Here is a 27,903-nt window from a genome sequence, read left to right as displayed (position 1 = left end):
AGAGAAATAAATAATCCAAAGCCGGGCAGTATTTCCCAGACTACTTCCCATGCCAAGCCTACCTTGCCCTCCATTCAGGGAGGCAAGTAGTGCCACTCAAACAGCCCACTGTGCTCCTCACAATGACTCTCGGCGTGGCTCCCCGCCCACCGTCCCCCGCCCAGGCCCCGCCTCCGCAGCGCGAGGCTCCCCCGGAACCCAGCCCAGCCCCCGCCCATGCGGAGCCGTCGGCGCCGCCCCCTCCGCGCGTCCGCGTGCCGCAGCCCGCGTTGTCCACCGCCGCGCGCCTCCTCCGTCCCGCGCCGCTGCCGCCGCCGCCGCCGGGCTCGCTGGCTGGCGGGCTGCTGGCGCCGGGCTCCCACCGGAGGAGAGGACAGCCAGCGCCGCCGCTGCCGCTTCTGCCCGGGCCCGGGCGTCGGCCCCGCCCCGGGCCCCGGCCCGGTGTCGAGCCCCGCCATGAAGTGTCACTACGAGGCACTGGGGGTGCGGCGCGACGCCAGCGAGGAGGAGCTCAAGAAGGCCTATCGGAAGCTGGCCCTGAGGTGGCACCCGGGTAGGTGACCGGCAAGCGGGGAGCCCCCGGGCGACCGCGAGACCCAAGCCGGGCCGGCGCCGCCAGCCGCCGGGCCTGGCGGGGCGCAAGCTGTGGGGACGGCGCGGCCCTGCCCGCACCGCCGAGGAGAAGCGGAGTCGGCGTGCAGCCACCCCCGACTCCTGCGGCCGGGCTGCCGGCCCCTCACGCCGCCTGGCCGGGGACTGGCTTTTAAACAGGCCTGCTCGCGCCCGCCTTCGGAGTTCCCAGGCTCCCGCAGACCCGGCCCCGCAAAGGACACGAGTTTCCCACGGCGCGTTCTAGTTAGGGGGACAGCCCAGCGAACTGGGCAAGGTTACTTAGGAGTGGAGTTTGCTTTCCCGGGATGGTTTCTGTTGCTGTAAAACGGGTCTGCGTGACTTTGACGAAGTCTCATCTTCCAGGCTACGAAACTTAGTAGTTGAATCCGGTCTGTTTGAGTCTCTCTTCTGCCCCTCTGGATACTGGGAATTAAAGCCAGCGCCGCGCACCTGCTGGCAAGCGCTCTCCATCCAGTACACCCGCCCCAGTTTTTAACGAATCATTTTGAGATGGGGTCTCGCTATGTTGCCCAGGCAGCCTTTGAACATGTGATCTTTCTGGCTCAGCTTCACAAGTAATAGGGATTACTGTCCATCGCCACCAGGCGTGGGTTATTTCACGCGTTTTTTTTTCTTCGTGGCGGGTTTATCTGTTTTGTTGTGGTTTTGCCTTAATAGTTTCGCTTTACCTTTAAACTGTTCATCGATGGAAGATGGATATAAACATGTAGATGACTAATAGGTTTGGAAGGGTATATATGGCTGTTTTTCTTCTTTCTTTCTCTCTTTTTTGCTTAAAAGAGAAAAAAAAATACGCCATATAATGCAACCATGTTTGAGCTCAGTTTTTTCTCATACCTATCCAGAAGAAGCAAGTCACTTGCACAAGGGTATATGATATGTAGATTTTGAAATGCTACAACGGGGACTTCAGAGTCTTGTTAGGAAAACATGCTTTGCACACATGGAAGCTAATTACTTGTTTGAGCAAAACAGTGATATTGCTGTTTGGGTTAATACAACAACTAGTAAGCACCCATGTAATGGGGGCTGGGTTCTTCTGTGTACCTAGAGATGCAGAGGCGACTCCACAGGGAGGACCTTGGACTGTATCCTGTTTCGGGAAGAGCACAGTGGTGGGCAAAAGATGTTCAGGGGGATGGAGGGCAGTACTTACAAGGAAGGCTATAGAATGGTTTGGAAGAATGGAAGACTGGAGTGGGACCCAGAGTGGGAAGGAAACGGGCAGTTTTCATCCTAGAAGAGAAGGTCTGTGAGGGCAAATTCAAGTCCTTGCCTGGCCAGCTTTGTGTATGTGGGTGAGAGATGGGAAAGGCCGCCCCAGAAGCTTGGCTGTGAAGAAGTGACTTGTAGGTAATAAATGATAGGGTGGCAGTGCACCTGTTGGAGAGAGGAGGAAGGAGCATAGGAGAGAGGCTAGTATAACCAACCAGGAGGGATGTGCTGAATTCTGGAGTAGGGTTTTAGCCTAAGAGCTTTGGTAGAACATAGAAGAACTGGAAACACCAGGGCGATAAATGCCAGTTTTTCAAATTTCTCTCTGGTTGTAATGGGAGTGTGTGTGTGCGCTCCAGGGAGGGAGGTCAGCCTGGAGATGAGGCCAGGAGTACCCAAGTGGAAATAATGAGCAAGATGCTAGTTTCTCAGTGGTTGGGAGGAGTGGCTAGAAGCCAAGAGCACACACAGGAGAGAAGGAGATAGTGGTAGAGAGGCGACCATTAGAATGAGTAGTGATAAAGGGTCAGTGACCAGGACTTATGTCACCATGGGGCTGCCATAGGAGTGCTGTATCAAGAGGAGTAGAGACTGTAAAGAAGTGATGCTTTCTCAAAGCAAGCTTTTGCAAGGGACAGCCCAACAAAATCAGTCTTCCAGAAGGCATTGTAAGAAGGTTTAGGAAATAACAGCAGAGTAAGGGCTTATGTCTAGAGAAAACCTCATAGAATAGTACGGGAATGGATGCCTGGTAAACCTCAGTGACTGACTGCAATACCTGTGCCAAAATGTAGACTCCTTTATTGCTCCTTTGTTAGACCTCAGCTGTTAATCTCAGTTCCACACAGTCATCTCGCTCAGATGCATTTACGTGAAGTAGAAGCCATGTGACTGGCTGAAAACATTAAGAAAAAAGTTCGACTCAGAAGCTATATCTTGTTATTAGATGATATATGTTTAGGTTTTGTGTGTTTAAAAGCTTTATAGCTCTCTACAAACTTCTTTGGGGGAGGGAGGAAATGGGAAGAAGTTGGACTAGGTGCAGTACTGATAAAAAGGAACACGAACATGTGCACACACATGCGCGCACACGCACACACACGCACACGCACGCACACACAGCGACCATTTTTTCCTTTTTTAATATAAGAAGAATCAGTTTCCAGCTCTTTTTTGTTTTTGTCTTTTAGCTTTTAGGTTATTTAATTTGAACTGCACTATTGTGGCTTTACAGAAATGTTTGAGGCTTAAAGTTTCTCCCATTTTTCTAGGAGACCTCCCCCCCACACCCCCCAAAAAGAGGCGGTGTAGACTGTTGGTGATGCTGAAGCTGTTAGGCGGCCCCAGTTTGAATGCTAAGATGGACTTTGGAAAACAGTGCCTTAGGGATCTGTCCTCATCCTTTTCTCCTTGGATCTGTTTATGATTGAGTTGATGGAGACAGAAATCTTAACACCTGTCATGAGAGCTTCCCCTCGAAAGGGTATGAGGGTTGTATGCAGCTGAATGTGGAAGGAAGCTGGGTGTTGTAGCTAATGCAGAAACCAACTTCTTTTTTTCTCACCTCAGGAGAAATCAGAGGTGGCTAGTTGTGATAGCTCCCATGTTTCATGAATCCATTGGAGACTTGCTCTATCGTCCTCACCATGTGTGCGGGACACTTGAATCAAGCAGTGAGTCTCCAAGGCGGAATTGCTTTCTCAGCTGGGGCAGTGTAAGGTAGCAGTTCTCTCCTAAATGGGCCCTCATTCGTCGTCCACAGTGACAGTTCATGATGCTAGTCACAGGAGAAGGAATGTGTAAAGAAGAGACAAGGGTTTGTGCTAGTTGTCTTTTAAGGAAGATTTTTAAAACCCACTGTAGCATACTTCTGTAGATTTTATTAACTTAGTCATGTGGTTACACCTCAACTTTTAAGGGTGAAGAACAGAATCTTTACCTCAAGGGCCAGTTACCCACCATAAGAGCAAGGTTCAATTGTTATTTGGAAGAAAGGAACAGTACATTTGTCTGCTATAATTCTTGTACTTGAGAGCTAAAGCTGGAGGAGTATACAGCAGGTGGGCTAAGGGCACTCTGTAATAAGGACCACCCAGGCCCACACTTTTTCACAGGAGAACAGTGGTTTTTCTGGAAAGCATCACTTAGTAAACTTGTCTTTGTATCTTATTTTAGTTACTTTTCTATTGCTATAATAACATGCTAAGACCATCATGCTTACAGAAAAGAGTTCATATTGTGTGTATGGATTTAGAGGGTTATTAGTCCATGATGGCTGAGCAGAGCTAGGTGTGGCAGTGGCTGGAGCAGCAGCTAAGAGCTTACATTTAGATCTGCAAGTAGGAGGCAGAGAGAACTAACTCAAAATGATGCTAGTCTTCTAAAACCTCAAAACTTACCCCAAGTAACAGTTCCTCCAACAAGGCCACACCTACTAATCCTTCCCAAACAATTCCACCAACTGGGGCCAAGTATTCAAACATTTGAGCCCATTGGGGGCATTCTCAGTCAGAACACAGCTGATTGGCTATTGCTGGCTGTCTTCAAATGGGTGCACTCTGAAAGGTTCATTAGAATTATGTTGTTATTCCTCATGGAAAGTGAGGTATATACAAAGGTATAGATAGCAGTTGGGAATTATTTTTAGTTAATGTAAGACTATTTTTAGTTTCACAGGATAAAAGGGTCATGGCAAACTGCTATGCTTGGAAAAAATATTAGTGTTAGATATTTGGTAGAAAGCCACTTGAAGGGTTTGGGATCAGGTGCTGACTGACAAGTCAGAGGAGGCACATATCCTCCTCAGCCGTGGAGAGAGATAGTAAGGCTGCATGGCTGTTTGGAGGCAACATATTCTGTTATATCTTAACCTTAGAAGACAAGTATTGAGTAGTAGTAGTAGCTTAATGAACTTGATATCTTTTATGTTAAATTCAAAGGTTTAATTTATGAATGTATTAGCCATTTATGGTGGAACAAAATTACCAAAGCCTTAGGGTTTAAAACAAAAAACTGGTGTGTATCAGTTCATTATTCAGACTCTGAGGGTTCTGAAGCATAGAATGTGGGAGTGGCTTAGCTTATAGCTTCTGCTAAGGCTGTCTCATCTCTGTTGGGAGGACCTGCTTCCAGACTCACAGACATGATTGTTGGCCGATCTCCACTTGTTCCCTCCTTCCTACCCTCTGTTCTTCATCCCTTGAAGCTATCTGAGTTCTTCACACTGTCACATGAGTATTCCTGGAGACAGCAAGAGCCCAGAATGGAGGCTGCTGTCTGTCCAGTCTCATCTCATACACATTTGCTTTCCTTCTGTACCTGCTGTTGGTCAGACCAGCAGCCGAAGAGGAACAAGAATGAAGCAGAGATCAAATGGTAGGAGTGGATTCTTTCTTTCCTACTGCGTGGGTCTCAGTGATTGAACTCAGACTGTCCAGCCTGATGGGAGCATCTTTATCCTTTATCTCTTGTACCCTGTTGGCAGCTTCTGCTATTTAAAATTTATATATATATATATCCTGATACACATGTTGATAGAGCATGTGCTGTACTAGTGCTGAGGTTAAAGACATGCACCATGTCAAGCTTATTCAAAGAAAAGTATATATGTATGTATATGTGTGTGTACGTGTATATACACACATATACACACCCCTCCATACACATACATATCTGTGTACATGTGGGTATATGGCACACGTACAGGCATGCCATGGCAGGTACATGGAGATCATGTGTAGGCCAGAGGAAGGACACTTTATCACTGCCATATGGATTCCGGAGTTGATTCAGGAAACAAGCAAGCACCTTTCCCACTTAGCCATTTTGATGGCCTAGGAGTCTACTTTGTTCATGACTAAATTTCTGTGACTTTATTTTAACAGATAAAAACCTGGATAATGCCGCAGAAGCAGCTGAACAGTTTAAATTAATCCAAGCTGCGTACGATGTCCTAAGCGACCCTCAGGAGAGAGCGTGGTAGGTATTGCGTGTCTAGTTTGTTAGCAGAGATGGTCAGCATGAGGTTGTCGGCTTCTTGACAGCTTAGCACATGGAGTGGTGGGGAGCGCTCTGAAGCATCTGTCACCTCTTCGTTATGTAAAGTGCAGTATGTGGGCAGGAAGGAACTTAGGGATGATTATCCCAACTGTCTGCTGTTATCCAGGAAGCAAGTCTGTGATGTTACATAGCTTTAACTCGGAGGCCACAAGCAGTTTCTCATTTGGGGTTCCTTTACTGTATGGCATTGGATGTTTGTTTTTTGTAGCAATTCTTATTTTAATTATTTTAATGTAAAAATTATAATATGTTTCTATAGAGTGTTTGGATAAATTTTATTGTACAAATAGGTCCTTTTAACAAAGATGAGCTCATAATACAGTTTCATTTTGTAATAGGAATTTGTATGTTGGAAGTTCTGAATTTTCAGCGTCTCAGCCCTGCTGCAAATGAATAGGTTTTGAACTCAGATGTAAAAGTGTAAAATCCTGCCCCTAACATGTTGTTGCTGTGAAAGTAATCTGCTTAAACTCTGTACAGCATACTGATCTCAAAAGAGAAAGGATTAAAAGGAAATTTTATACAAATTGTCTTAAACCTCATAGAAGAGCTTAAACTTTTCTCTGACTAAGGACTTTGAAATTCTGAACTAAAGCCAGATATATGCACATGCCTATTGTCTCTGCCTATGGTCCCTGTCCTCAAGAGAGTCACCTTGGCTACATAGAGAGGGAGTTTCAAGCCACCTTGGGCTGCATAGGGACAGCCTCTCTCCAGAACCCAAAACAAATTCATTTGTCTTCCTTTACAGTATTGGTACTCTATTTAGTACTCCTCTAAAGCTTAGATCTTCTCGTTTCCCTTAAAGCTCCCGCCTGCTTGTTTTCCTGTTGCCTGGTCTTACTACCATTCCAGTGTGAGGCGCCCAGCCTTTGCAGTAGGAGCAGCCTGACTTTGAATTCTGGTCTTGCTGCTTACAGACTTTATGATGATGAACAGCCAGTATTAATATTATGAGCTTTAGTTTCTTGCAGTATCAAGCAAGGATGATAATACTATTGCAGACTTTTTATGAAGAGCAAATTGCAGTGTGTGTGTGCGTGCGTGTGTGTGTGTGTGTGTGTGTGTGTGTGTGTGTTGTGTGTGTGTGCGCCATATTATATTCAATACTGTACCGTTTAGTAGTTCTCTTTCCTATGGATTTCGGTTACCTGTTGAGAGAGAGCCTAGAATTCCTAGTTGATAGGGGCTACTATTATAAATGGTCTTAGAAGTTGCAGGCATGATTTTAATCCTCAGATCCTGAAAGACTTCCAAGTATTTTAATTTTTAGATTTCTTTAAAGCCGTGAGGTTATGGGTTGCACATGTTGAGACATGCACTGTTATGATAGCTGATTGAGGACAGAGTCCTTGTGAAAGTTTATATGATTGCATTTAAATAAGTCATTATTTGCTCAGCTCTTTTTTTGCTTGAATTTTAGGTATGATAACCACAGAGAGGCCTTACTTAAAGGAGGCCTTGATGGGGAATATCAAGACGACAGCTTGGATTTGCTTCATTACTTCACGGTTACCTGTTATTCTGGTTATGGAGACGATGAAAAGGTAAGATGGGAAAACTTGTAATTTTTCCTCAAGAGGTTAGGTAACACTCAATGTGGAGCTGTCTTAAAATTGTATAGGAAGTGACCGCACCTCTGTTCATGTTTGAGCTGTAGGCTCATGTGGCTGGATGAAGGGCCCTTGAGGTACTGAGAGCTGGGCCTTGCACCGCCTTAGCACTCAATCCTGTTTTTCTTGCTTCACTGAGTTTTGGGCTGTGCTTTATTGTGTTTTAGGGTTTCTATGCAGTGTATCGTGACGTCTTTGCGCTGATTGCAAAAGAAGAACTGGAGTGTATGTCAGAGGGAGGTGCTGAGGATTTTCCGACCTTCGGTGACTCCCAGAGCGACTATGACACGGTAAAAGAAAAACTGCTCTGCATCTCACTTTCCTGGGCTTCTCTCTTGGGGTTTTCTAGTTTTACAAGGAATCATCTTTTGTCTCCTGACCTGTCTTTCTCCCTAACTTTTGCTGGAGCTTGTACCTGTCTTGTAGTGCCAAGTCTTGACTTGTTCTCTCTGTGATTGTAGTAGTCTCTTTGTGTGGCCAGTGAGACGGTTTTTCTTCTCTAAATATGCGTAGGAGAATAAATGTCTTTTCCTGGAAAGTCTTTAAGAGACTGACTATCGTGTCCAGTGTTTAATAATGTTAGGGTCTGGAGGTCTGAGTTGTGGTTTAGTGATAGAACATTCACAGAGGCCCTAGGTTCAGTTCCCAGCACTTCAAAAGTTTAAAAAAAACACATAACAGAAGTAGTCTTAATACATAAAAAGAAAGCTATAGAAGTTATTTTATTCCTTAATATTTACTGCCTTTTTAAAGAAATTTAAGTAAAAACAAGATAATTTTATCCATTTTCTTTGACACTAGGTGGTACACCCTTTCTACGCTTACTGGCAGAGTTTCTGTACTCAGAAGAATTTTGCCTGGAAGGAAGAATATGATACTCGGCAAGCCTCGAACCGTTGGGAGAAACGAGCAATGGAAAAAGAAAACAAAAAAATTCGAGACAAAGCAAGGAAAGAGAAAAATGAACTGGTGCGCCAGCTGGTAGCCTTTATTCGTAAACGAGATAAGAGAGTGCAGGCACATCGGAAGCTTGTGGAGGAGCAGAACGCAGAGAAGGCGAGGAAGGCAGAGGAGATGAGGAGGCAGCAGAAGTTGAAGCAAGCCAAGTATGCAATCTGGAGCTAGCTGGTCTTGGCTGATGTGGGTCTGTGTGGTTGTCAGTAGGGTGGCCAGCATGGTAGAGCATGTCCAAAGGGAGCCAGCAGGAAGCTTCCATGTTAAGTTTGGTTATAGCTTATAACATAGTTTTTCTTCTTTTTAAAATCTCTGAATTCTGGCATTGTTTCTTTACCTACTATGTAAACATCTAGGTATCTGTTTACATATTTTCCTTCAGAGGCCCTTTGTACTTAGATCTTTTATCTCTACTAAAGTTTGTTAGCAACTAGTGTTAATTGAATTCTTACTCTGTAGAAGTCTGTTCAACTGCTTTTCTCTTTTTTCTTGTGAGGAAATGAGGCCTTGTAGCTGTTAACTCACACCTGGGAATGGAGTTCAAGAAGTCTAACCCAGAGCCCTGATCTTTAAAACATTTTTTTTTTAACTTTAAAAAATTCATCTTGTATGTGTGGGCCACTCCTGTGGAGAGGGCAGCTTGCATAGACCAGTTCTTTCCTTCTGCTATGTGGGCTTCAGATTCTCAGGCCTGACAGCAAGTTCTCCTGCTGAGCTCTCTACCAAACCGCAGAGTCCTGCGATTGGCTGCCATACAATATCTTGTACTGGTTTTGATACTTAACGCTTAAAGTCACCTGAAGACATTGACTGAGCTTCTGAGGGTTGTATTTCAAGTCCTATTTCTTAGTAGAGCAGTTAAAACCAGCTCGGTGCCAGTGACCTTGCCCCACCCTAGCTGAGCGTGGGCGGTTGGTTTCCACTCATTGCCAGCGTCGGGGATTCTCTGTAGGGCTAGTTTTAGAGCCTTACAGAGGTGTGCTTTCCAGTGAAACTGAGGCTCTGCTGTGTTATCTAGGCTGGCAGAGCAGTACAGAGAGCAGAGCTGGATGACTATGGCCAATTTGGAGAAGGAGCTCCGGGAGATGGAAGCGAGGTACGAAAAGGAGTTTGGAGATGGGTCAGATGAAAACGAAGTGGAGGAGCAGGAGGCCAAAGACGCAGTAGATGGTAATGTTTCTTTTTAGGTTAAGTAATTTTGGAAAATAAATGTTATTGTGTGTACTTAGATGCCTACAGCGTGGCCCAAGTGCAAGCAACTAGAAAACAGAAGGGCAAATGAAAACCTAGAGAGCCCTGACTTAATGTCATGGCACAGGGCCGCAGTCCTGCTTTCTAGACCGAACTAGAAATTGGGCGTTCTAACGGGCAATCGAAGAACATTCTGTTAAGTGTTTGTTTGCTGTTTTGTTTGTTTTTCCACATAGGTTTTTCCTGTATAGACCTGGCTGTCCTGGAACTAACTAGGTCTGTAGACCAGCTGGCCTCAGACTCAGGGATCTGCCTGTTTCCGCCTCTACAGTCCTGGGATTAAAGATGTGCATACCATGCCCAGTAGTTTTAATGCCTCTTTGAGAACAGCAGTATGGGAGTGTGTGTTGTATTTGTCTTACTCCTCCCACTTACGACTTAGGGAAGGTACTTGCAGTACTAGAATATTTCTTTTCTCTGCCTATGTTATTGGAGTGCAGACGCTGAGTGTGTAGTTCAGCAGGTAAGGGTTAGGCCTCTGAGAACCGCACTCCTGCAATCCTGATTTTCTCATGGTTACCAGCTCCTCCATCCAAAAAACTGATCTGAATAGAGTTCCCTGATTTTACTTACTTATAAATTGTAGATTTTCAGACAAGTAACTCAAGTGATGATCTTTTTTTTTAAAAAAGAGTATTAATGATTTATTAATGAGTCATGCAATATATACTTTGAAAAGTATAGAACACTCTATAAATGTGAAATGATCTATTGCATTTCTATAATTTATGAAGTCCTTTTACATACAAGACCTTGCCTGGTCTTCAGAAAATATTCCTTAAATTGAGATTTTGCTAATGGAATTCTCTTCATTTAACCGGTGAGAAAAGTAAGAGTCAGAAGTTATGGGATATGTCTGAGAACATATGAGTACTTTTTTGTAATTATTTATTTATGTATATGAGTACACTGTAGCTGTCTCCAGACACAGCAGAAGAGGGCATCAGATCTCATTACAGATGGCTGTGAGACACCATGTGGTTGCTGGGAATTGAACTCAGGACCTCTGGAAGAGCAGTCAGTGCTCTTCACCGCTGAGCCATCTCTCCAGCCCCATATGAGTACTTTTTAAAAATCCAGAGTTTTCCTTTTCTTTTTTTAATTTTTTTATAGTCCAGTCTTGGTCCGTTCCCATTCTGCCCTTCCATAGTTCATCATCCCATTCCTCTTCCCCTATCTCCAGGAAGATGCACCCTCCCAACCCTCTCCAGGTCTTCCAACTCCCTGGGTTTAAGTCTCTCAAGGGTTAGATGCACCTTCTCCCACTGAGGTTAGACCAGGCAGTCCTCTGCTGTATGTGTGTCAGGGGCCTTTGACCAGCTCATGTATGGGTTGTTCCCCATATCTATTCAATATAGTGCTTGAAGTTCTAGCTAAAGCAAGAAGACAGCAAAAGGAGATCAAGGGGATACAAATTGGCAAAGAAGAAATCAAGGCATCACCCTTTGCAGATGGTGTGATAGTATACATAAGTGACCCCAGAAATTCTACCAGAGACCTCTACAGCTGATAAACAACTTCAGCAGAGTGGCTGGATACAACTTAAAACAAATCAGTGGCTTTCCTTTATACAAATGGTAAACTGACTGAGAAAGAAAATAGGGAAACAACACTCTTCACAATAATCATAAATAATATAAAATATCTTGGTGTAACTAACCAAACAAGAGAAAGACATATATGACAAGAACTTCAAGTCTCTCAAGAAAGTAATTGAAGAAGACCTCAGAAAATGGAGAGATCTCCCATGCTCATGGATTGGTAGAAAAAATGGCCATCCTACCAAAAGCAATCTATAGATTCCATGCAATCCCCATCAAAATTCCAACTCAGTCCTTTAGAGACATGAAAAAAGCAATTCTCAATTTTCTATGAAACAAAACAAAACAGGGTAGCCAAAAGAATTCTTAACAATAGAAGAACTTCTGGGGAAATCACCACCCTTGACTTCAAGCTGTACTGCAGAGCAATTTGATAAAAAACTGCATAGTATTGGTACAGAGAGAGATTGATCAGTGGGATAGAATTGAAGACCAAGAAATAAACCCATACACGTGTGGACACTTGATCTTTGACAAAGAAGCCAAAAGTATACAATGGAAAAAAGAGAGCATCTTCAATAATGTTGCTGGTCTTCAATAACTGGCAGTCTGCATGTAGAAAAGGGATTTTCTGCTTTAAAGCCAGAATTTTTGTTAACTGTTTGATCTATTAAAGATGATTCCATGCATAGGAAATGTTGGAAGTTGCTGTGCAATGAAGAAATGACATGACATCATGACCCTATCTTATCCCTCCAGTTTACCTTTGCACTTTGAGTGACTTTCAGTCAGCTGTCATCTGGAAATGTTAAATGGGATAATTCAGAAATAAGTCCTCTACATTTTAAGTTCTGCCTTGGCCTGTATAATGTGATGAAATCTTGCACTGCCCCAGTGTCTGCACAGTACATAGCTCCCTAGTCACCTAGCAGCTCTTCGTCCCTTACTAGCCAAATAGATGTCAGCTCAGTTATGATGGTCTCATAGAACTTGTGGTCAAATAACTTCTATGTAATGATGGCCCCCAGACAGGAAAGTATGGATGCTGACATGGATGTGCCAAAGAGAAGCTATGAAGTGCTTCCTTTAATGGGAAGAAAGGGAAAGATGATATGCTGAGGTTGTGGAAGTGTCCAGGAAGAATGAAGGTTATCAGAGAGTGAAGAAACCTTTGCCTGTTTTGCTGTCGGGCTTCAGACGGTAAAGCTGTAGCTCTCTACACATTTCATAAGTATGGAGCTGAAGTGGAACAGGCAGTAATTAATTCGGTTCTGTACTGTCCAAGGCACCCTTTGTTATGGGGTTTGCTGAACTTAGCATTGCCCAAAGACATAGGATGTGTGTGTGGGCTGTTAAAAATTTGAGTCAGATTGTCTTTCATAATCATATTTTTATCTGCGAAGAACCAAATGTGGAATATGAGACACTGTGACATCCTTATTGATATAAATCTAAAATAATCATTTTACTTTTTTTTTTTTTCCGGAGCTGGGGACCGAACCCAGGGCCTTGCGCTTGCTAGGCAAGTGCTCTACCACTGAGCTAAATCCCCAACCCCCATTTTACTTATTTTTTAAGTCTATGAAGAGTCCTACTTAAGGTTTGTCATTTAGAGTTATAGATGGTGTTGACAGCAGTAACTTTGCCGAAATAAGCCTCAGTTTATAATAAAAAGGTCTGCAAAGACAGTAGTGAACTTATATGTGATGAGCTTTTTCTGATTTCCTTGGCAATGTGAGAGTGCTATAAGCTAAGCTGGAGTATGTTGGGGTAGCTCAGTGTGTTTCAAGCAAATTTTTTCTGAAGAAGATTCAAAAAGAACTCGGTAAAGGCATGGCGGTGGTACTTGGTGATTTTAGGATTTAAGAAAAGAACTTGAGGGATGAGGTGATTAATTTGAATTCTTCAAACACAGTGATGCTCAAAAGGGACAATTCAAATACCAACAACAGTTTTGTTTTGTTTTGCTTTTTTGTAAAGGAAAACAATTGATTTCTAAGTTGTATGTGTCTTGAGTTCTTCTTAAGGATGCTGCTTTGCTCATATTTTACTTTCGTTCCACAGGTAAAGACAGTGAGGAGGCTGAGGAGACTGAGCTTTACGGTGACCTTTACTGCCCAGCTTGTGACAAATCCTTCAAGACGGAAAAGGCGTAGGTTCCATCTTTGAACTTGCCTTCGGTGTTAAGCTATGGTGTTGAGGAGAATATGGTTGGCACAGTTTGATCAACAGTACTCCCACCCTCTGGGTTTTTGTTCGGTACAATAAGAAAGAGGGATTTGTGCTTTTAAGCCTGTTGTAGCCATTAACATATTTCAGTATTCCTGTGTGCTATTTCTAGAAAGTCAACTATGACAAATCATGGTTGGCAAAGGTGAGGGAGAAATGGTACCAAATCTTAGCTCTGTACTGCTGGGATGAAACTCACTTCCACAGGGAAGTGCTTCGTCTTGTGGGAACCACAGTAGAGGAAGGAAGGGCATGGGAGCGTCTGAGAACCGAATCACCAGGGAGAAGAAGCAAAATTCCTGCATCAAGAAGAAAGGACAAAGATGAGAATGGGGTTGTGGGAGTCAGAAGAGAGGGTGCCAGATAACCAAAGGAAAGGCACCAGGGTAGGAAGAAACACAGAAGAGCTAGAATCAAGAATACAAAGGCATCAGTCAGAGATTTTTATATTTATTTTTATTTTGGAAATAATCATACCTAAAGAAAATTTAGAATATCATAATCACTCCCTAGCTTGTGGCTCACACAGTGTTTTGCATGCTTGTTTTGCTCTTTGCACACACATAGTTTTTTTCCTCAAATTTGAAAATTACATATAATAATGCTTCTTTATATCTAAGTATCTCTTAGATCTAAATATAGTTTTTCAGTAGCAAAGACATGTTATCACTTTAAGAGATTCTAACATTGATATGGTAATTGTACCTAATTTATTGTCCATATTCTAGTTTCATCAATGTTTTCTTTAGTAGTATACCGTATTTCCCCATTTTAGTAGGAAAGCCACTCTGGGGATATATGACTAAGCTTGTGTATTTAGCTTCTTTTAATCTGGAATTTTTTTGTTTGTTTGTTTTATCTTGATCTTTTATTCTATTTACAATATACTAGTCCTATAAACAACCTTTTTAAAAGAGTATTTCTCTTTCTGGGTTTGTCCCTTTATTTATGATTAAGTTCAGGTATGCAACCAACCACATGTGGGTGGCAGCTCTGCTGTGTTTCTGAGCATCCTATGTCCGCTGGCACTTAAAGTCCTTATTGGTGTTGAGCGGCTTGACCACTCAATCTAAGTGCTATCCAGTTTTGTGCTGTAGAGTTAGAATTTTTTCTTTTGTAGTGAATTCTTCTTAGAGACATTAAACATTTTTGAGTGCCACATGTCAGAAAATTCAGTGTCCAACCTCCTGTGAGGATATCAGTCAACATGAAGTGTATTTAAAATATTGCATAAAATGACCTTCCAGGAACATGTTCAAGACATACATGAAACAGGAATGGCTTTTGTGCTTAGGATTGAATTGCTGATACTTCAGAATGCAGTGAGCCTCAAAACACCTCACTGCATTTGAATAGATATTTCCAAAATTGAAATCTAAACTACTCAGGTAGCAGGCATTTTGGAAAAGGGAAAGCTACCTGTACCGGCCTTTGTAGTGGTGATGGAATGGTGCTGTTTCCTGTTACTGAACTTAGACATGTATTTCAGGGTTTTATAATTTTCTGTTCATATGTTTCCAGCTCTGTGTAGTAAGGATTCTTTCACACCAATACTCTTTTCTTTTTAATATGCCCTTATCATTTTGAACATTTATTTTGTAACTTAAGATAACTTCATTTCCCCAGAGGATTTTGGTCTAAGGAGAATTTTAGTGGAAAGGAACAAAATAAGCAGAAAGAAGATTCAAAAAATCTAAACAGAACACAGATGAAATGGTGACAGAGGGTTGGTGCCCATGCAAAATTTTGTTACTGTTTCTGTGGTACTCAAAATCAAACCCAAGGACTGTCTAAATGCTAGTCAGCCACTCTACCATGAGCTTAAGCTGAGACTACAACCCACAGGTTAATATTGTTAGCCCTGGTGTGTAGAATGCCTTTGGTTTCTTGTATATCAAATTAGTTAATCCTGCCTGTGGAGTTTTGGGATACATGTCTGAACTCACATTAAAGTAGTAAGAAGGAGGTGACAATATGCTATTGAAAAAGCAAAAGGAAGTGAACTGCTCTTGTTCTTTGAGACTTGACACTATGACCTCTTCTCTAGGCCATCTTGCAACTAGGATGTGCCTTACAGTTTCCAGAGCTCCCTAGATGTCTGTATTGTGGCCTGCAACATAGGCAGATTAAGTAAATACTTAGTGATTAAAAGGAACCTAGTAAAGAATAAGTTTTAGAATAGAAAAAAAATAAAAAAAAATGGAGAATTTGGCAGGAAAATGTGTTTCAATAAAAAGGAAGCAATGAGGGGAATGCTGGTATCAGGAAGAAGGGACTCCTTCATGACTGTTCCAGGCCATCCTGACAGACTTCTGTGTAAAATCCTAACCCTTGGCAGGATTCCCACAGTGTTCTGGGCACGTGTGATTACCACAGTCTAGCACTCATACCAGATTGTTCTTTCAGCATGAAGAATCACGAGAAGTCCAAGAAGCATCGGGAAATGGTTGCCTTGTTGAAACAGCAGTTGGAGGAGGAGGAAGAACAGTTTTCAGGAGCTCAAATGGATGAAAATTTATTGAATGCTAATTCTGAGGAAGAAACGGAAGATATACCAAGGCAAAAGTAATTGACAGTATTGAATGCCACTGACACTGGTCACATTGGAGATGGGTGGTATTCACGTGCTTTCTGCAGGCAGTTGTTACCCTGCCGTCGTCTGCACTCCTTAGTTAGCAGCAGCTGTATGGGGCTAAGTGAGGAGTGGATTCATAGGTTATGCTATAGCTGTATTGAAAGCACTTCCCTCACTTTGCAGTTGGCATGCTAATTACTTGTCCAGTGATCTCTAAACTAATAATGTGAGCATTTTCCTGTCATTCTAATGCTGTATGAGATAGTACACACTTTTAGTATTTCTTTACCATTCTGTTTCAGTTTTTTATTTTATTTTTATTTAGAAAATCTTTACAAAATCAAATACTTGACATTTTGATTTATGTTTCCTTCTAGGCGTTCTAAAAAACAGAAGAAAAGGAAACAGAAGTCAGTGCAGGTGTGTTGAAAGCTTTTATTATACATCATAGCCCTACGATAAGTATATTATAAACACATCTAACTCCTGTAATTAATACATTGTAATAATTACAATGCCTGCTTTCACATACACATCTGGATGTCAGGGAGATGTTGGGTATGTCCTGCAATCATTTTCTGCTTTGTTCCTTTTAGACAGAGTCTCCCACTGAACCTGAAGCTGTATTTTTCGAGTAGGTTGGAAGCCAGCCAGTCCATGGGACTTACAGCACTGGCCTTCCAGGTGCACATACACAGTGCCCATTTTGTTCTGTGGCCAGGGGTCCTCAGGTTGATTCAGCATGTGCTTATCACCCTCTGAACAGTCTCTTCAGTCCTATAAAATTGTTTAAAAGGAAGTGAAATGTTTTCAGGATTTATTACATTTTCCTCCTTGTATGCCTGTAATTAGTGTTGCATACTTGGTTTTTTCCATGTAGAACTCTCATCTGATAGGAATTATCCGAGTGCCATTATTTTTAAATTAGATATATCTAATGATAGGATTTTTAGTCAAGATAACAATTATAATTTGCACATAGGAAAATTTGGGTATTAGTCATTAAATATGAAAATTTAATCTATTTATCATGGAATGTTTTAATCTTTGATTTTAAAGAATAATTTTGTTGTGGTGAAATAGTCTCATTTAAAATGGATGAAAAATCTTAATGTGGACCTGAATCAAAGACCTGAAATGTGGACTTCTCTGAGATTAGCTTTGTTCTGAGAGAAGCCTGGCAGAGACTCTCTCTCTGTCACTTGTGTGAGTTCAAGAGGACGAGTGTGTCTGTTAAGGAGAGTACAATGGGTGTGAATGTGTAAACATGGTGAGCTGTTACTCAGGATAAACCAAAGTTGCACTTCTTCCTGCTTATCCTGACTAAGAGTAATGTTTCACTACAATCCAAGACAATCATCGTGGATTCCCCTGTAGAGATCACCTAATACTGAATTAAATTTTGACTGGGCTATATGTATAATTTTTCCTTTCTCTTTTTGCTAATATACTGTCTTTTTCACATTATTAAATGAATATCATTGGAAATATAGGTTTAATTTATTTCTCATATTCACATATTCACTTAACATTTTCTCTATTATCTCTGTAATGAGCATCTGGGGATTTATAAATGCAGGTTTTAGAAACATATCACAACCCATTCTGGAGGGAGTAAGGGGATACTCTAGTTGGTAAAGTGCCGGCTACACAGTGTGAAGACCTTGGTTTGGCTTCCCTGCACTCCTGTTAAAGAAGAAAAAAATCACGATTGCATATATCTGTAGTCAGTACTGGGAGGGCAGAGACAAGCAGCTCTGGAACTGGCAGGTAAGCTAGCCCAGCCCTCAGTCAGCATCGGGTTCAATGAAAGACTCTGTCACAAAAAGATAGAGGATGATCATCGAAGGTGTGCACATGCACATACACACACACACTACACATATGACACACGTGTACGAAAATGAAGCCATTACTCTTAGATTGATTTTTCTTTAGGAAAAAAATGGGCTGGAGAGATGTCTTAGTAGTTAAAAGCAATGACTGTTAATTTGGTTTTATAATGGCTTATATGTTCTCTAGAACTTTGATGACAATTTCAATGAAAATGGAACTGAAGAAGGAGGAAAGATTGATCCAAAAGAGACTAAGTCAAATGAAGACAATGCCAAAGAATTAGAAAACAGGCCCCAAGAAAATATCTGTATTACAGAGACCACAGAAGCCTGTGAGGATCCAAAAAGTGAAGCTAAAAGGTAAGACAGTTCCTGTCATTTCCTAACTACTGAGTAATTAGTGGTAAGGTCATCAGGAGTAGGTCACACAACCTCCTCCCATGCCTGAGTTAGATGTAAACTGCAGTTGTGTGTACACAGCCACACAGACACAGAGATGTATGAGGTGACACTGTGCTATCGCTATGGCAACAATAATATCACCATGGTTATTAATAGGGGAAGAATCTAGTTCCATGGGCCTACAGTGGACATAAGGACTGGGTCAGAGGTGGAACTGTAGGTCCCTGAACTCTTCCTGTGTCTAGAGCTAAAAGTAATTTTTACTTCCTGTGTGACTTCTACATGAATATTCACTTGGGAATGATAAAAGACTCTTGGATTCACTGATAATAATTCAGTTTTCTCATTTTAATGATGTGAGAAAAGGACTCGGAGAATTCATTTGATTTCTTAACTGCTGAGGAATAGCAGGGCTTGAGATGTCTCCTTGCTCCATATAACCTTCCAGTTGGTTTTCAAACATAAGACTTTGGTTTAGCCCTTCAGCCCTTCTCTTGTAGTGGTGTTTGTATAAGTGCTTTACTTCTACTGTTCCTTTCCAGTTAAGAAGTCAGGTGAACTCTCTTTCTTGTCAGCTTGGTCTCAAACTTGCAGTCCTCCTTCCTCAGCACCCTCACTTTGTTTTTTGGTTTTTTTTTTATTAACTTGAGTATTTCTTATTTACATTTCGAGTGTTATTCCCTTTCCCGGTTTCCGGGCAAACATCCCCCTCCCCCCTCCCCTTCCTTATGGGTGTTCCCCTCCCAACCCTCCCCCCCATTGCCGCCCTCCCCCCCACAGTCTAGTTCACTGGGGGTTCAGTCTTAGCAGGACCCAGGGCTTCCCCTTCCACTGGTGCTCTTACTAGGATATTCATTGCTACCTATGAGGTCAGAGTCCAGGGTCAGTCCATGTATAGTCTTTAGGTAGTGGCTTAGTCCCTGGAAGCTCTGGTTGCCTGACATTGTTGTACATATGGGGTCTCGAGCCCCTTCAAGCTCTTCCAGTTCTTTCTCTGATTCCTTCAACGGGGGTCCTATTCTCAGTTCAGTGGTTTGCTGCTGGCATTCGCCTCTGTATTTGCTGTATTCTGGCTGTGTCTCTCAGGAGCGATCTACATCCGGCTCCTGTCGGCCTGTACTTCTTTGCTTCATCCATCTTGTCTAATTGGATGGCTGTATATGTATGGGCTACATGTGGGGCAGGCTCTGAATGGGTGTTCCTTCAGTCTCTGTTTTAATCTTTGCCTCTCCCTTCCCTGCCAAGGGTATTCTTTTTCCTCATTTAAAGAAGGAGTGAAGCATTCACATTTTGATCATCCGTCTTGAGTTTCGTTTGTTCTAGGGATCTAGGGTAATTCAAGCATTTGGGCTAATAGCCACTTATCAATGAGTGCATACCATGTATGTCTTTCTGTGATTGGGTTAGCTCACTCAGGATGATATTTTCCAGTTCCAACCATTTGCCTACGAATTTCATAAACTCGTTGTTTTTGATAGCTGAGTAATATTCCATTGTGTAGATGTACCACATTTTCTGTATCCATTCCTCTGTTGAAGGGCATCTGGGTTCTTTCCAATTTCTGGCTATTATGAATAAGGCTGCGATGAACATAGTGGAGCACGTGTCTCTTTTATATGTTGAGGCATCTTTTGGGTATATGCCCAAGAGAGGTATAGCTGGATCCTCAGGCAGTTCAATGTCCAATTTTCTGAGGATCCTCCAGACTGATTTCCAGAATGGTTTTACCAGTCTGCAATCCCACCAACAATGGAGGAGTGTTCCTCTTTCTCCACATCCTCGCCAGCATCTGCTGTCCCCTGAGTTTTTGATCTTAGCCATTCTCACTGGTGTGAGGTGAAATCTCAGGGTTGTTTTGATTTGCATTTCCCTTATGACTAAAGATGTTGAACATTTCTTTAGGTGTTTCTCAGCCATTCGGCATTCCTCAGCTGTGAATTCTTTGTTTAGCACTGAACCCCATTTTTTAATAGGGTTATTTGTCTCCCTGCGGTCTAACTTCTTGAGTTCTTTGTATATTTTGGATATAAGGCCTCTATCTGTTGTACGATTGATAAAGATCTTTTCCCAATCTGTTGGTTGCCGTTTTGTCCTAACCACAGTGTCCTTTGCCTTACAGAAGCCTTGCAGTTTTATGAGATCCCATTTGTCGATTCTTGATCTTAGAGCGTAAGCCATTGGTGTTTTGTTCAGGACATTTTTTCCAGTGCCCATGTGTTCCAGATGCTTCCCTAGCTTTTCTTCTATTAGTTTGAGTGTGTCTGGTTTGATGTGGAGGTCCTTGATCCACTTGGACTTAAGCTTTGTACAGGGTGATAAGCATGGATCGATCTGCATTCTTCTACATGTTGCCCTCCAGTTGAACCAGCACCATTTGCTGAAAATGCTATCTTTTTTCCATTGGATGGTTTTGGCTCCTTTGTCAAAAATCAAGTGACCATAGGTGTGTGGGTTCATTTCTGGGTCTTCAATTCTATTCCATTGGTCTATCTGTCTGTCTCTGTACCAATACCATGCAGTTTTTATCACTATTGCTCTGTAATACTGCTTGAGTTCAGGGATAGTGATTCCCCCTGAAGTCCTTTTATTGTTGAGGATAGCTTTAGCTATCCTGGGTTTTTTGTTATTCCAGATGAATTTGCAAATTGTTCTGTCTAACTCTTTGAAGAATTGGATTGGTATTTTGATGGGAATTGCATTGAATCTGTAGATTGCTTTTGGTAAAATGGCCATTTTTACTAAATTAATCCTGCCAATCCATGAGCATGGGAGATCTTTCCATCTTCTGAGGTCTTCTTCAATTTCTTTCCTCAGTGTCTTGAAGTTCTTATTGTACAGATCTTTTACTTGCTTTGTTAAAGTCACACCGAGGTACTTTATATTATTTGGGTCTATTATGAAGGGTGTCGTTTCCCTAATTTCTTTCTCGGCTTGTTTCTCTTTTGTATAGAGGAAGGCAACTGATTTATTTGAGTTAATTTTATACCCAGCCACTTTGCTGAAGTTGTTTATCAGCTTTAGGAGTTCTCTGGTGGAACTTTTGGGATCACTTAAATATACTATCATATCATCTGCAAATAGTGATATTTTGACCTCTTCTTTTCCGATCTGTACCCCTTGACCTCCTTTTGTTGTCTGATTGCTCTGGCTAGAACTTCAAGAACTATATTGAATAAGTAGGGAGAGAGTGGGCAGCCTTGTCTAGTCCCTGATTTTAGTGGGATTGCTTCAAGTTTCTCTCCATTTAGTTTAATGTTAGCAACTGGTTTGCTGTATATGGTTTTTACTATGTTTAGGTATGGGCCTTGAATTCCTATTCTTTCCAGGACTTTTATCATGAAGGGGTGTTGAATTTTGTCAAATGCTTTCTCAGCATCTAATGAAATGATCATGTGGTTCTGTTCTTTCAGTTTGTTTATATAATGGATCACGTTGATGGTTTTCCATATATTAAACTATCCCTGCATGCCTGGGATGAAGCCTACTTGATCATGGTGGATGATTGTTTTGATGTGCTCTTGAATTCGGTTTGCCAGAATTTTATTGAGTATTTTTGCATCGATATTCATAAGGGAAATTGGTCTGAAATTCTCTTTCTTTGTTGGGTCTTTGTGTGGTTTAGGTATAAGAGTAATTGTGGCTTCATAGAAGGTATTCGGTAGTGATCCATCTGTTTCAATTTTGTGGAATAGTTTGGATAATATTGGTATGAGGTCTACTATGAAGGTTTGATAGAATTCTGCACTAAACCCGTCTGGACCTGGGCTCTTTTTGGTTGGGAGACCTTTAATGACTGCTTCTATTTCCTTAGGAGTTATGGGGTTGTTTAACTGGTTTATCTGTTCCTGATTTAACTTCGATACCTGGTATCTGTCTAGGAAATTGTCCATTTCCTGAAGATTTTCAAGTTTTGTTGAATATAGGCTTTTATAGTAAGATCTGATGATTTTTTGAATTTCCTCTGAATCTGTAGTTATGTCTCCCTTTTCATTTCTGATTGTGTTAATTTGGACGCACTCTCTGTGTCCTCTCGTTAGTCTGGCTAAGGGTTTATCTATCTTGTTGATTTTCTCAAAGAACCAACTTTTGGTTCTGTTGATTCTTTCTATGGTCCTTTTTGTTTCTACTTGGTTGATTTCAGCTCTGAGTTTGATTATTTGCTGCCTTCTACTCCTCCTGGGTGTATTTGCTTCTTTTTGTTCTAGAGCTTTTAGGTGTGCTGTCAAGCTGCTGATATATGCTCTTTCCTGTTTCTTTCTGCAGGCACTCAGCGCTATGAGTTTTCCTCTTAGCACAGCTTTCATTGTATCCCATAAGTTTGGGTATGTTGTACCTTCATTTTCATTAAATTCTAAAAAGTTTTTAATTTCTTTCTTTATTTCTTCCTTGACCAGGTTATCATTGAGTAGAGCATTGTTCAATTTCCACGTATATGTGGGTATTCTTCCCTTATTGTTATTGAAGACCAGTTTTAGGCCGTGGTGGTCCGATAGCACGCATGGGATTATTTCTATCTTTCTGTACCTGTTGAGGCCCGTTTTTTGACCAATTATATGGTCAATTTTGGAGAAAGTACCAGGAGGAGCTGTGAAGAAGGTATATCCTTTTGCTTTAGGATAGAATGTTCTATAAATATCCGTTAAGTCCATTTGGCTCATGACTTCTCTTAGTCTGTCGACATCTCTGTTTAATTTCTGTTTCCATGATCTGTCCATTGATGAGAGTGGGGTGTTGAAATCTCCCACTATTATTGTGTGAGGTGCAATGTGTGTTTTGAGCTTTAGTAAGGTTTCTTTTACGTATGTAGGTGCCCTTGTATTTGGGGCATAGATATTTAGGATTGAGAGTTCATCTTGGTGGATTTTTCCTTTGATGAATATGAAGTGTCCTTCCTTATGTTTTTTGATGACTTTTAGTTGAAAATTGATTTCATTTGATATCAGAATGGCTACTCCAGCTTGCTTCTTCTGACCATTTGCTTGGAAAGTTGTTTTCCAGCCTTTCACTCTGAGGTAGTGTCTGTCTTTGTCTCTGAGGTGTGTTTCCTGTAGGCAGCAGAATGCAGGGTCCTTGTTGCGTATCCAGTTTGTTAATCTATGTCTTTTTATTGGGGAGTTGAGGCCATTGATGTTGAGAGATATTAAGGAATAGTGATTATTGCTTCCCGTTATATTCATATTTGGATGTGAGGTTATGTTTTTGTGCTTTCATTCTCTTTGTTTTGTTGCCAAGACGATTAGTTTCTTGCTTCTTCTAGGGTATAGCTTGCCTCCTTATGTTGGGCTTTACCATTTATTATCCTTTGTAGTGCTGGATTTGTAGAAAGATATTGTGTAAATTTGGTTTTGTCATGGAATATCTTGGTTTCTCCATCTATGTTAATTCGGAGTTTTGCAGGATACAGTAACCTGGGCTGGCATTTTTGTTCTCTTAGGGTCTGTATTACAGCAGTCCAGGATCTTCTAGCCTTCATAGTTTCTGGCGTGAAGTCTGGTGTGATTCTGATAGGTCTGCCTTTATATGTTACTTGACCTTTTTCCCTTACTGCTTTTAATATTCTTCCTTTATTTTGTGCGTTTGGTGTTTTGACTATTATGTGACGGGAGGTGTTTCTTTTCTGGTCCAATCTATTTGGAGTTCTGTAGGCTTCTTGTATGCCTATGGGTATCTCTTTTTTTAGGTTAGGGAAGTTTTCTTCTATGATTTTGTTGAAGATATTTACTGGTCCTTTGAGCTGGGAGTCTTCACTCTCTTCTATACCTATTATCCTTAGGTTTGATCTTCTCATTGAGTCCTGGATTTCCTGTATGTTTTGGACCAGTAGCTTTTTTCCGCTTTACATTATCTTTGACAGTTGAGTCAATGATTTCTATGGAATCTTCTGCTCCTGAGTTTCTCTCTTCCATCTCTTGTATTCTGTTGGTGAAGCTTGTATCTACAGCTCCTTGTCTCTTCTTTTGGTTTTCTATATCCAGGGTTGTTTCCATGTGTTCTTTCTTGATTGCTTCTATTTCCATTTTTAATTCCTTCAACTGTTTGATTGTGTTTTCCTGGAATTCTTTCAGGGATTTTTGCGATTCCTCTCTGTAGGCTTCTACTTGTTTATTAATGTTTTCCTGTGTTTCCCTAAGGGAGTTCTTCACGTCTTTCTTGAAGTTCTCCAGCATCATGATCAAATATGATTTTGAAACTAGATCTTGCTTTTCTGGTGTGTTTGGATATTCCATGTTTGTTTTGGTGGGAGAATTGGGCTCCGATGATGCCATGTAGTCTTGGTTTCTGTTGCTTGGGTTCCTGCGCTTGCCTCTCGCCATCAGATTATCTCTAGTGTTACTTTGTTCTGCTATTTCTGACAGTGGCTAGAATGTCCTATAAGCCTGTGTGTCAGGAGTGCTGTAGACCTGTTTTCCTCTCTTTCAGTCAGTTATGGGGACAGAGTGTTCTGCTTTCGGGCGTGTAGTTTTTCCTCTCTACAGGTCTTCAGCTGTTCCTGTGGGCCTGTGTCTTGAGTTCATCAGGCAGCTTTCTTGCAACAGAAAAGTTGGTCTTACCTGTGGTCCCGAGCCTCAAGTTCGCTCGTGGGGTGCTGCCCACGGGCTCTCTGCAGCGGCAGCAACCAGCAAGATCTGTGCAGCCGTTTCCGGGAGCTTCAGTGCACCAGGGTTCCAGATGGCCTTTGGTGTTTTCCTCTGGCGTCCGAGATGTGTGTGCAGAGAGCAGTCTCTTCTGGTTTCCCAGGCTTGTCTGCCTCTCTGAAGGTTTAGCTCTCCCTCCCACGGGATTTGGGTGCAGAGAACTGTTTATCCGGTCTGTTTCCTTCAGGTTCCGGCGGTGTCTCAGGCAGAGGTCCTGCCGCTCCTGGGCCCTCCCCCACGGGAGCCCAGAGGCCTTATACAGATTCCTCTTGGGCCAGGGATGTGGGCAGGGTGGGCAGTGTTGGTGGTCTCTTCCGCTCTGCAGCCTCAGGAGTGCCCACCTGACCAGGCGGTTGGGTCTCTCTCTCACGGGGTCTGGGAGCAGAGAGGTGCTGCAGGCCGGGATCCGCGGGTGTGGGACCCCTCACTTTGTTTTTAATGAAGTGCACCATGCCTGCTTGTAATCTGAGCGCATGTCACACAGCAGAGAGCAAATTAGAACTCACAGGAAGGCGGTTGAGAGAATGTTCAGGATTCCAGCAGAGTAGGAGGGGCCTGACATCAGCGGCCTGTGTTGTGGTTGTGGTTTGAAGGATACTAGGAGAACACCAGATTAGCAGAAGGACATTGTTTTTGTATTATTAATTTCTTTGCTAGCATATAAAATGAGTTTGTTTTATGACATTTTCACACATTGTAATTTTTCATAGTCACTCAGATAACCATTTTTAATAAAAGCAAATTTCCTAGTACATAATGAATTAATTTTATGAAAAGTGTGTTATAATGTTTTTATTTTCACTTTTCTGTGCAACTGTTGGATGTTTGCTATAGACTTGATCAGATTCAGGAAGTTGTTAGTTGGGCATGGTAGCTAACACCAGAAATCCTAGCCTTCAGGAGGTTGACTCAGGGTTGTCGTGAATTCAGGGCAACCTGGTCTACATAGTAGCCCCAGGCTAGCCTGGGTATAGTGTGATAAAATCTTTTTTTTTTTTTTTTTTGGTTCTTTTTTTTCGGAGCTGGGGACCGAACCCAGGGCCTTGCACTTCCTAGGCAAGCGCTCCACCAATGAGCTAAATCCCCAACCCCGATAATATCTTTTAAAAACTAAAATAACTTCTACAAAAACAATAGGCTGGAGGAAAAAACAATGATGTTAATATTATAGGGCACTCAGTGTCATGTACTAGTGTGATCAGCACTGGCTGTAAAGGGAGTGTGAAGTGCTCTTCTCTTCATAAAACATAAATAAATAAATACGTAAGAGGGTTTATGGGCATCACTTTAGCTTTTGCTTTAAGTAAATTCTTTAGTTTTGTGCCAAATTTAATTTTTATCTCTCAGGTATTTTTTAAAGCTCTTTGTTGACATGTGAAAATTAACTAAATTAGTTATTAAAATGAACAAATCAGTTTGACTCATACATTTAATCTTTTGAATATTTTTAGAAGTAGATGACAGCTAGAAAGTTTTTTAGTTTTGTATTATATAAAATAATTTATTTTCCAGTGTTCCTAAATCCAAAGGAAAGAAAACCAAAGATGTGAAGAAATCTGTCAAAGTACCTGCTGAGCCACAACCAGTGGTAAGTCAGACCACACTCACAGGCTCTGCGGTGGCCTTGTCCATGTCTCAACAGTGTTCGTCTCTGTCCATGAGCTTTCCAAGAAAGAACTGGAATTTGTATGGAATTCTGTCTCTCTACCTAGTTATAAATATAAATTCTATAGCAATATATGCAAATTGGAAATATTGGATACTGGGAAAGTTGCTATTTGATTTTCTATGACTATAACCTTAGAAAGACCTTGGGGATAAGAGTTACTTGTGTTAAATGTGAAGATCAGTTGTGAAGCAGACTCTTGTAGTCCGTGCAGTGAAAGCTGTTGACAGTCAGTCTCTGGGCCTTCAGAGTTGATAATGCTTGGTGATTTATCTTCTGAGGAATCCACCTTTTGGTAGCTGTCGGGTTTGATGTTTAACCTTGACATTGAATCATGAAACACTTTTATCAGCTTACCATGTGCTCTGATGTGCTTTCTCCTCAGAGTGATGTCCTCATCAGCTGTGCAACTTGCCACAGTGAGTTTCCATCCCGGAATAAACTGTTTGATCATCTAAAGGCTACTGGTCATGCAAGAGCACCTTCAGCAGCAGCATCTTTAGACAGTGTATCTAGTAGTCGAAACAAGAAAGAGAAGCGTAGAAATAGATAGGAATTCTGTTCATTCTTTTTTTTTTTTTTTAAACTGTCTCTAGATTCTGGAACCAAAAACTGAACTGAAATAATCTAGAGTTAAAATTTCAGTGATCTGCAATTCATTGCATTGTGGAAGATTATTTTTATCTTATAAAGACATTTTTCTTTAATATATATTTTTAAACATTTCACTAGTGATTGAATTCTACTTTGCCATCTGAATTCACTTGAATGTTTCCTGACAGGTAAATATTATAAATGTGTATTGGGATTTCTCATGTGAACAGAAATGTACAGGGAAAATTAAATTATTTTGACACATACATGTGCCCTTCTGTTTCAGTCTTTTATTTAATTCTGCAGTGTCTTTATTTACTGGTATTTTCATTGTGTTTTATGATTTCTCAAATACTCTGATCTCTTTTACAAACATCGTGGATGTCTTTTCACACTTAACCCCAGTTCTGATATAAAATTCTGTATAAATGACCAGTAGTTGTTTCCCTGCTAGTTTTTTCTTAAGTTCAGGTAGAGCTAACTGGACATGCATAGTTTGGTTCAAGAACAGTGTCTCTGTGGTTTAGCTGTGCTGACGTAGTATGATATACTGGTAATCAATAGGAATGTTGGAATTGTGGTGGTGGAAGCATCTAGTTGATGTGCTTCCTTAACCTGGTGACTCTGGCATGGTGAAATGGCACTTTGAATGACTCCTCACAGGAAGTGCTCCTCGTGTGCCCCATCCCCCACACTCTTTT

The 27,903-nt window shown here is 41.6% G+C and overlaps 1 protein-coding gene across 1 annotated transcript; it reads left to right on the top strand.

The window, feature by feature from the left end:
• Positions 1-235: 235 nt before the first annotated feature.
• On the top strand, positions 236-27,468 carry Dnajc21 (DnaJ heat shock protein family (Hsp40) member C21). The gene is given in 12 exon segments (NM_138856.3): positions 236-553; positions 5,733-5,826; positions 7,331-7,454; positions 7,688-7,810; positions 8,322-8,626; positions 9,493-9,644; positions 13,331-13,418; positions 15,902-16,060; positions 16,448-16,490; positions 18,093-18,265; positions 26,455-26,530; positions 26,994-27,468. Coding segments are annotated over 12 exon segments (1,602 nt in total). The 5' UTR covers positions 236-456; the 3' UTR covers positions 27,162-27,468.
• Positions 27,469-27,903: the final 435 nt, after the last annotated feature.

This window comes from Rattus norvegicus, chromosome 2 (genome assembly GCF_021556685.1).
Source record: "Rattus norvegicus strain SHRSP/BbbUtx chromosome 2, alternate assembly SHRSP_T2T, whole genome shotgun sequence".
Classification (NCBI taxonomy): Eukaryota; Metazoa; Chordata; class Mammalia; order Rodentia; family Muridae; genus Rattus; species Rattus norvegicus.
This window is presented reverse-complemented; position numbering and strand designations above follow the sequence as displayed.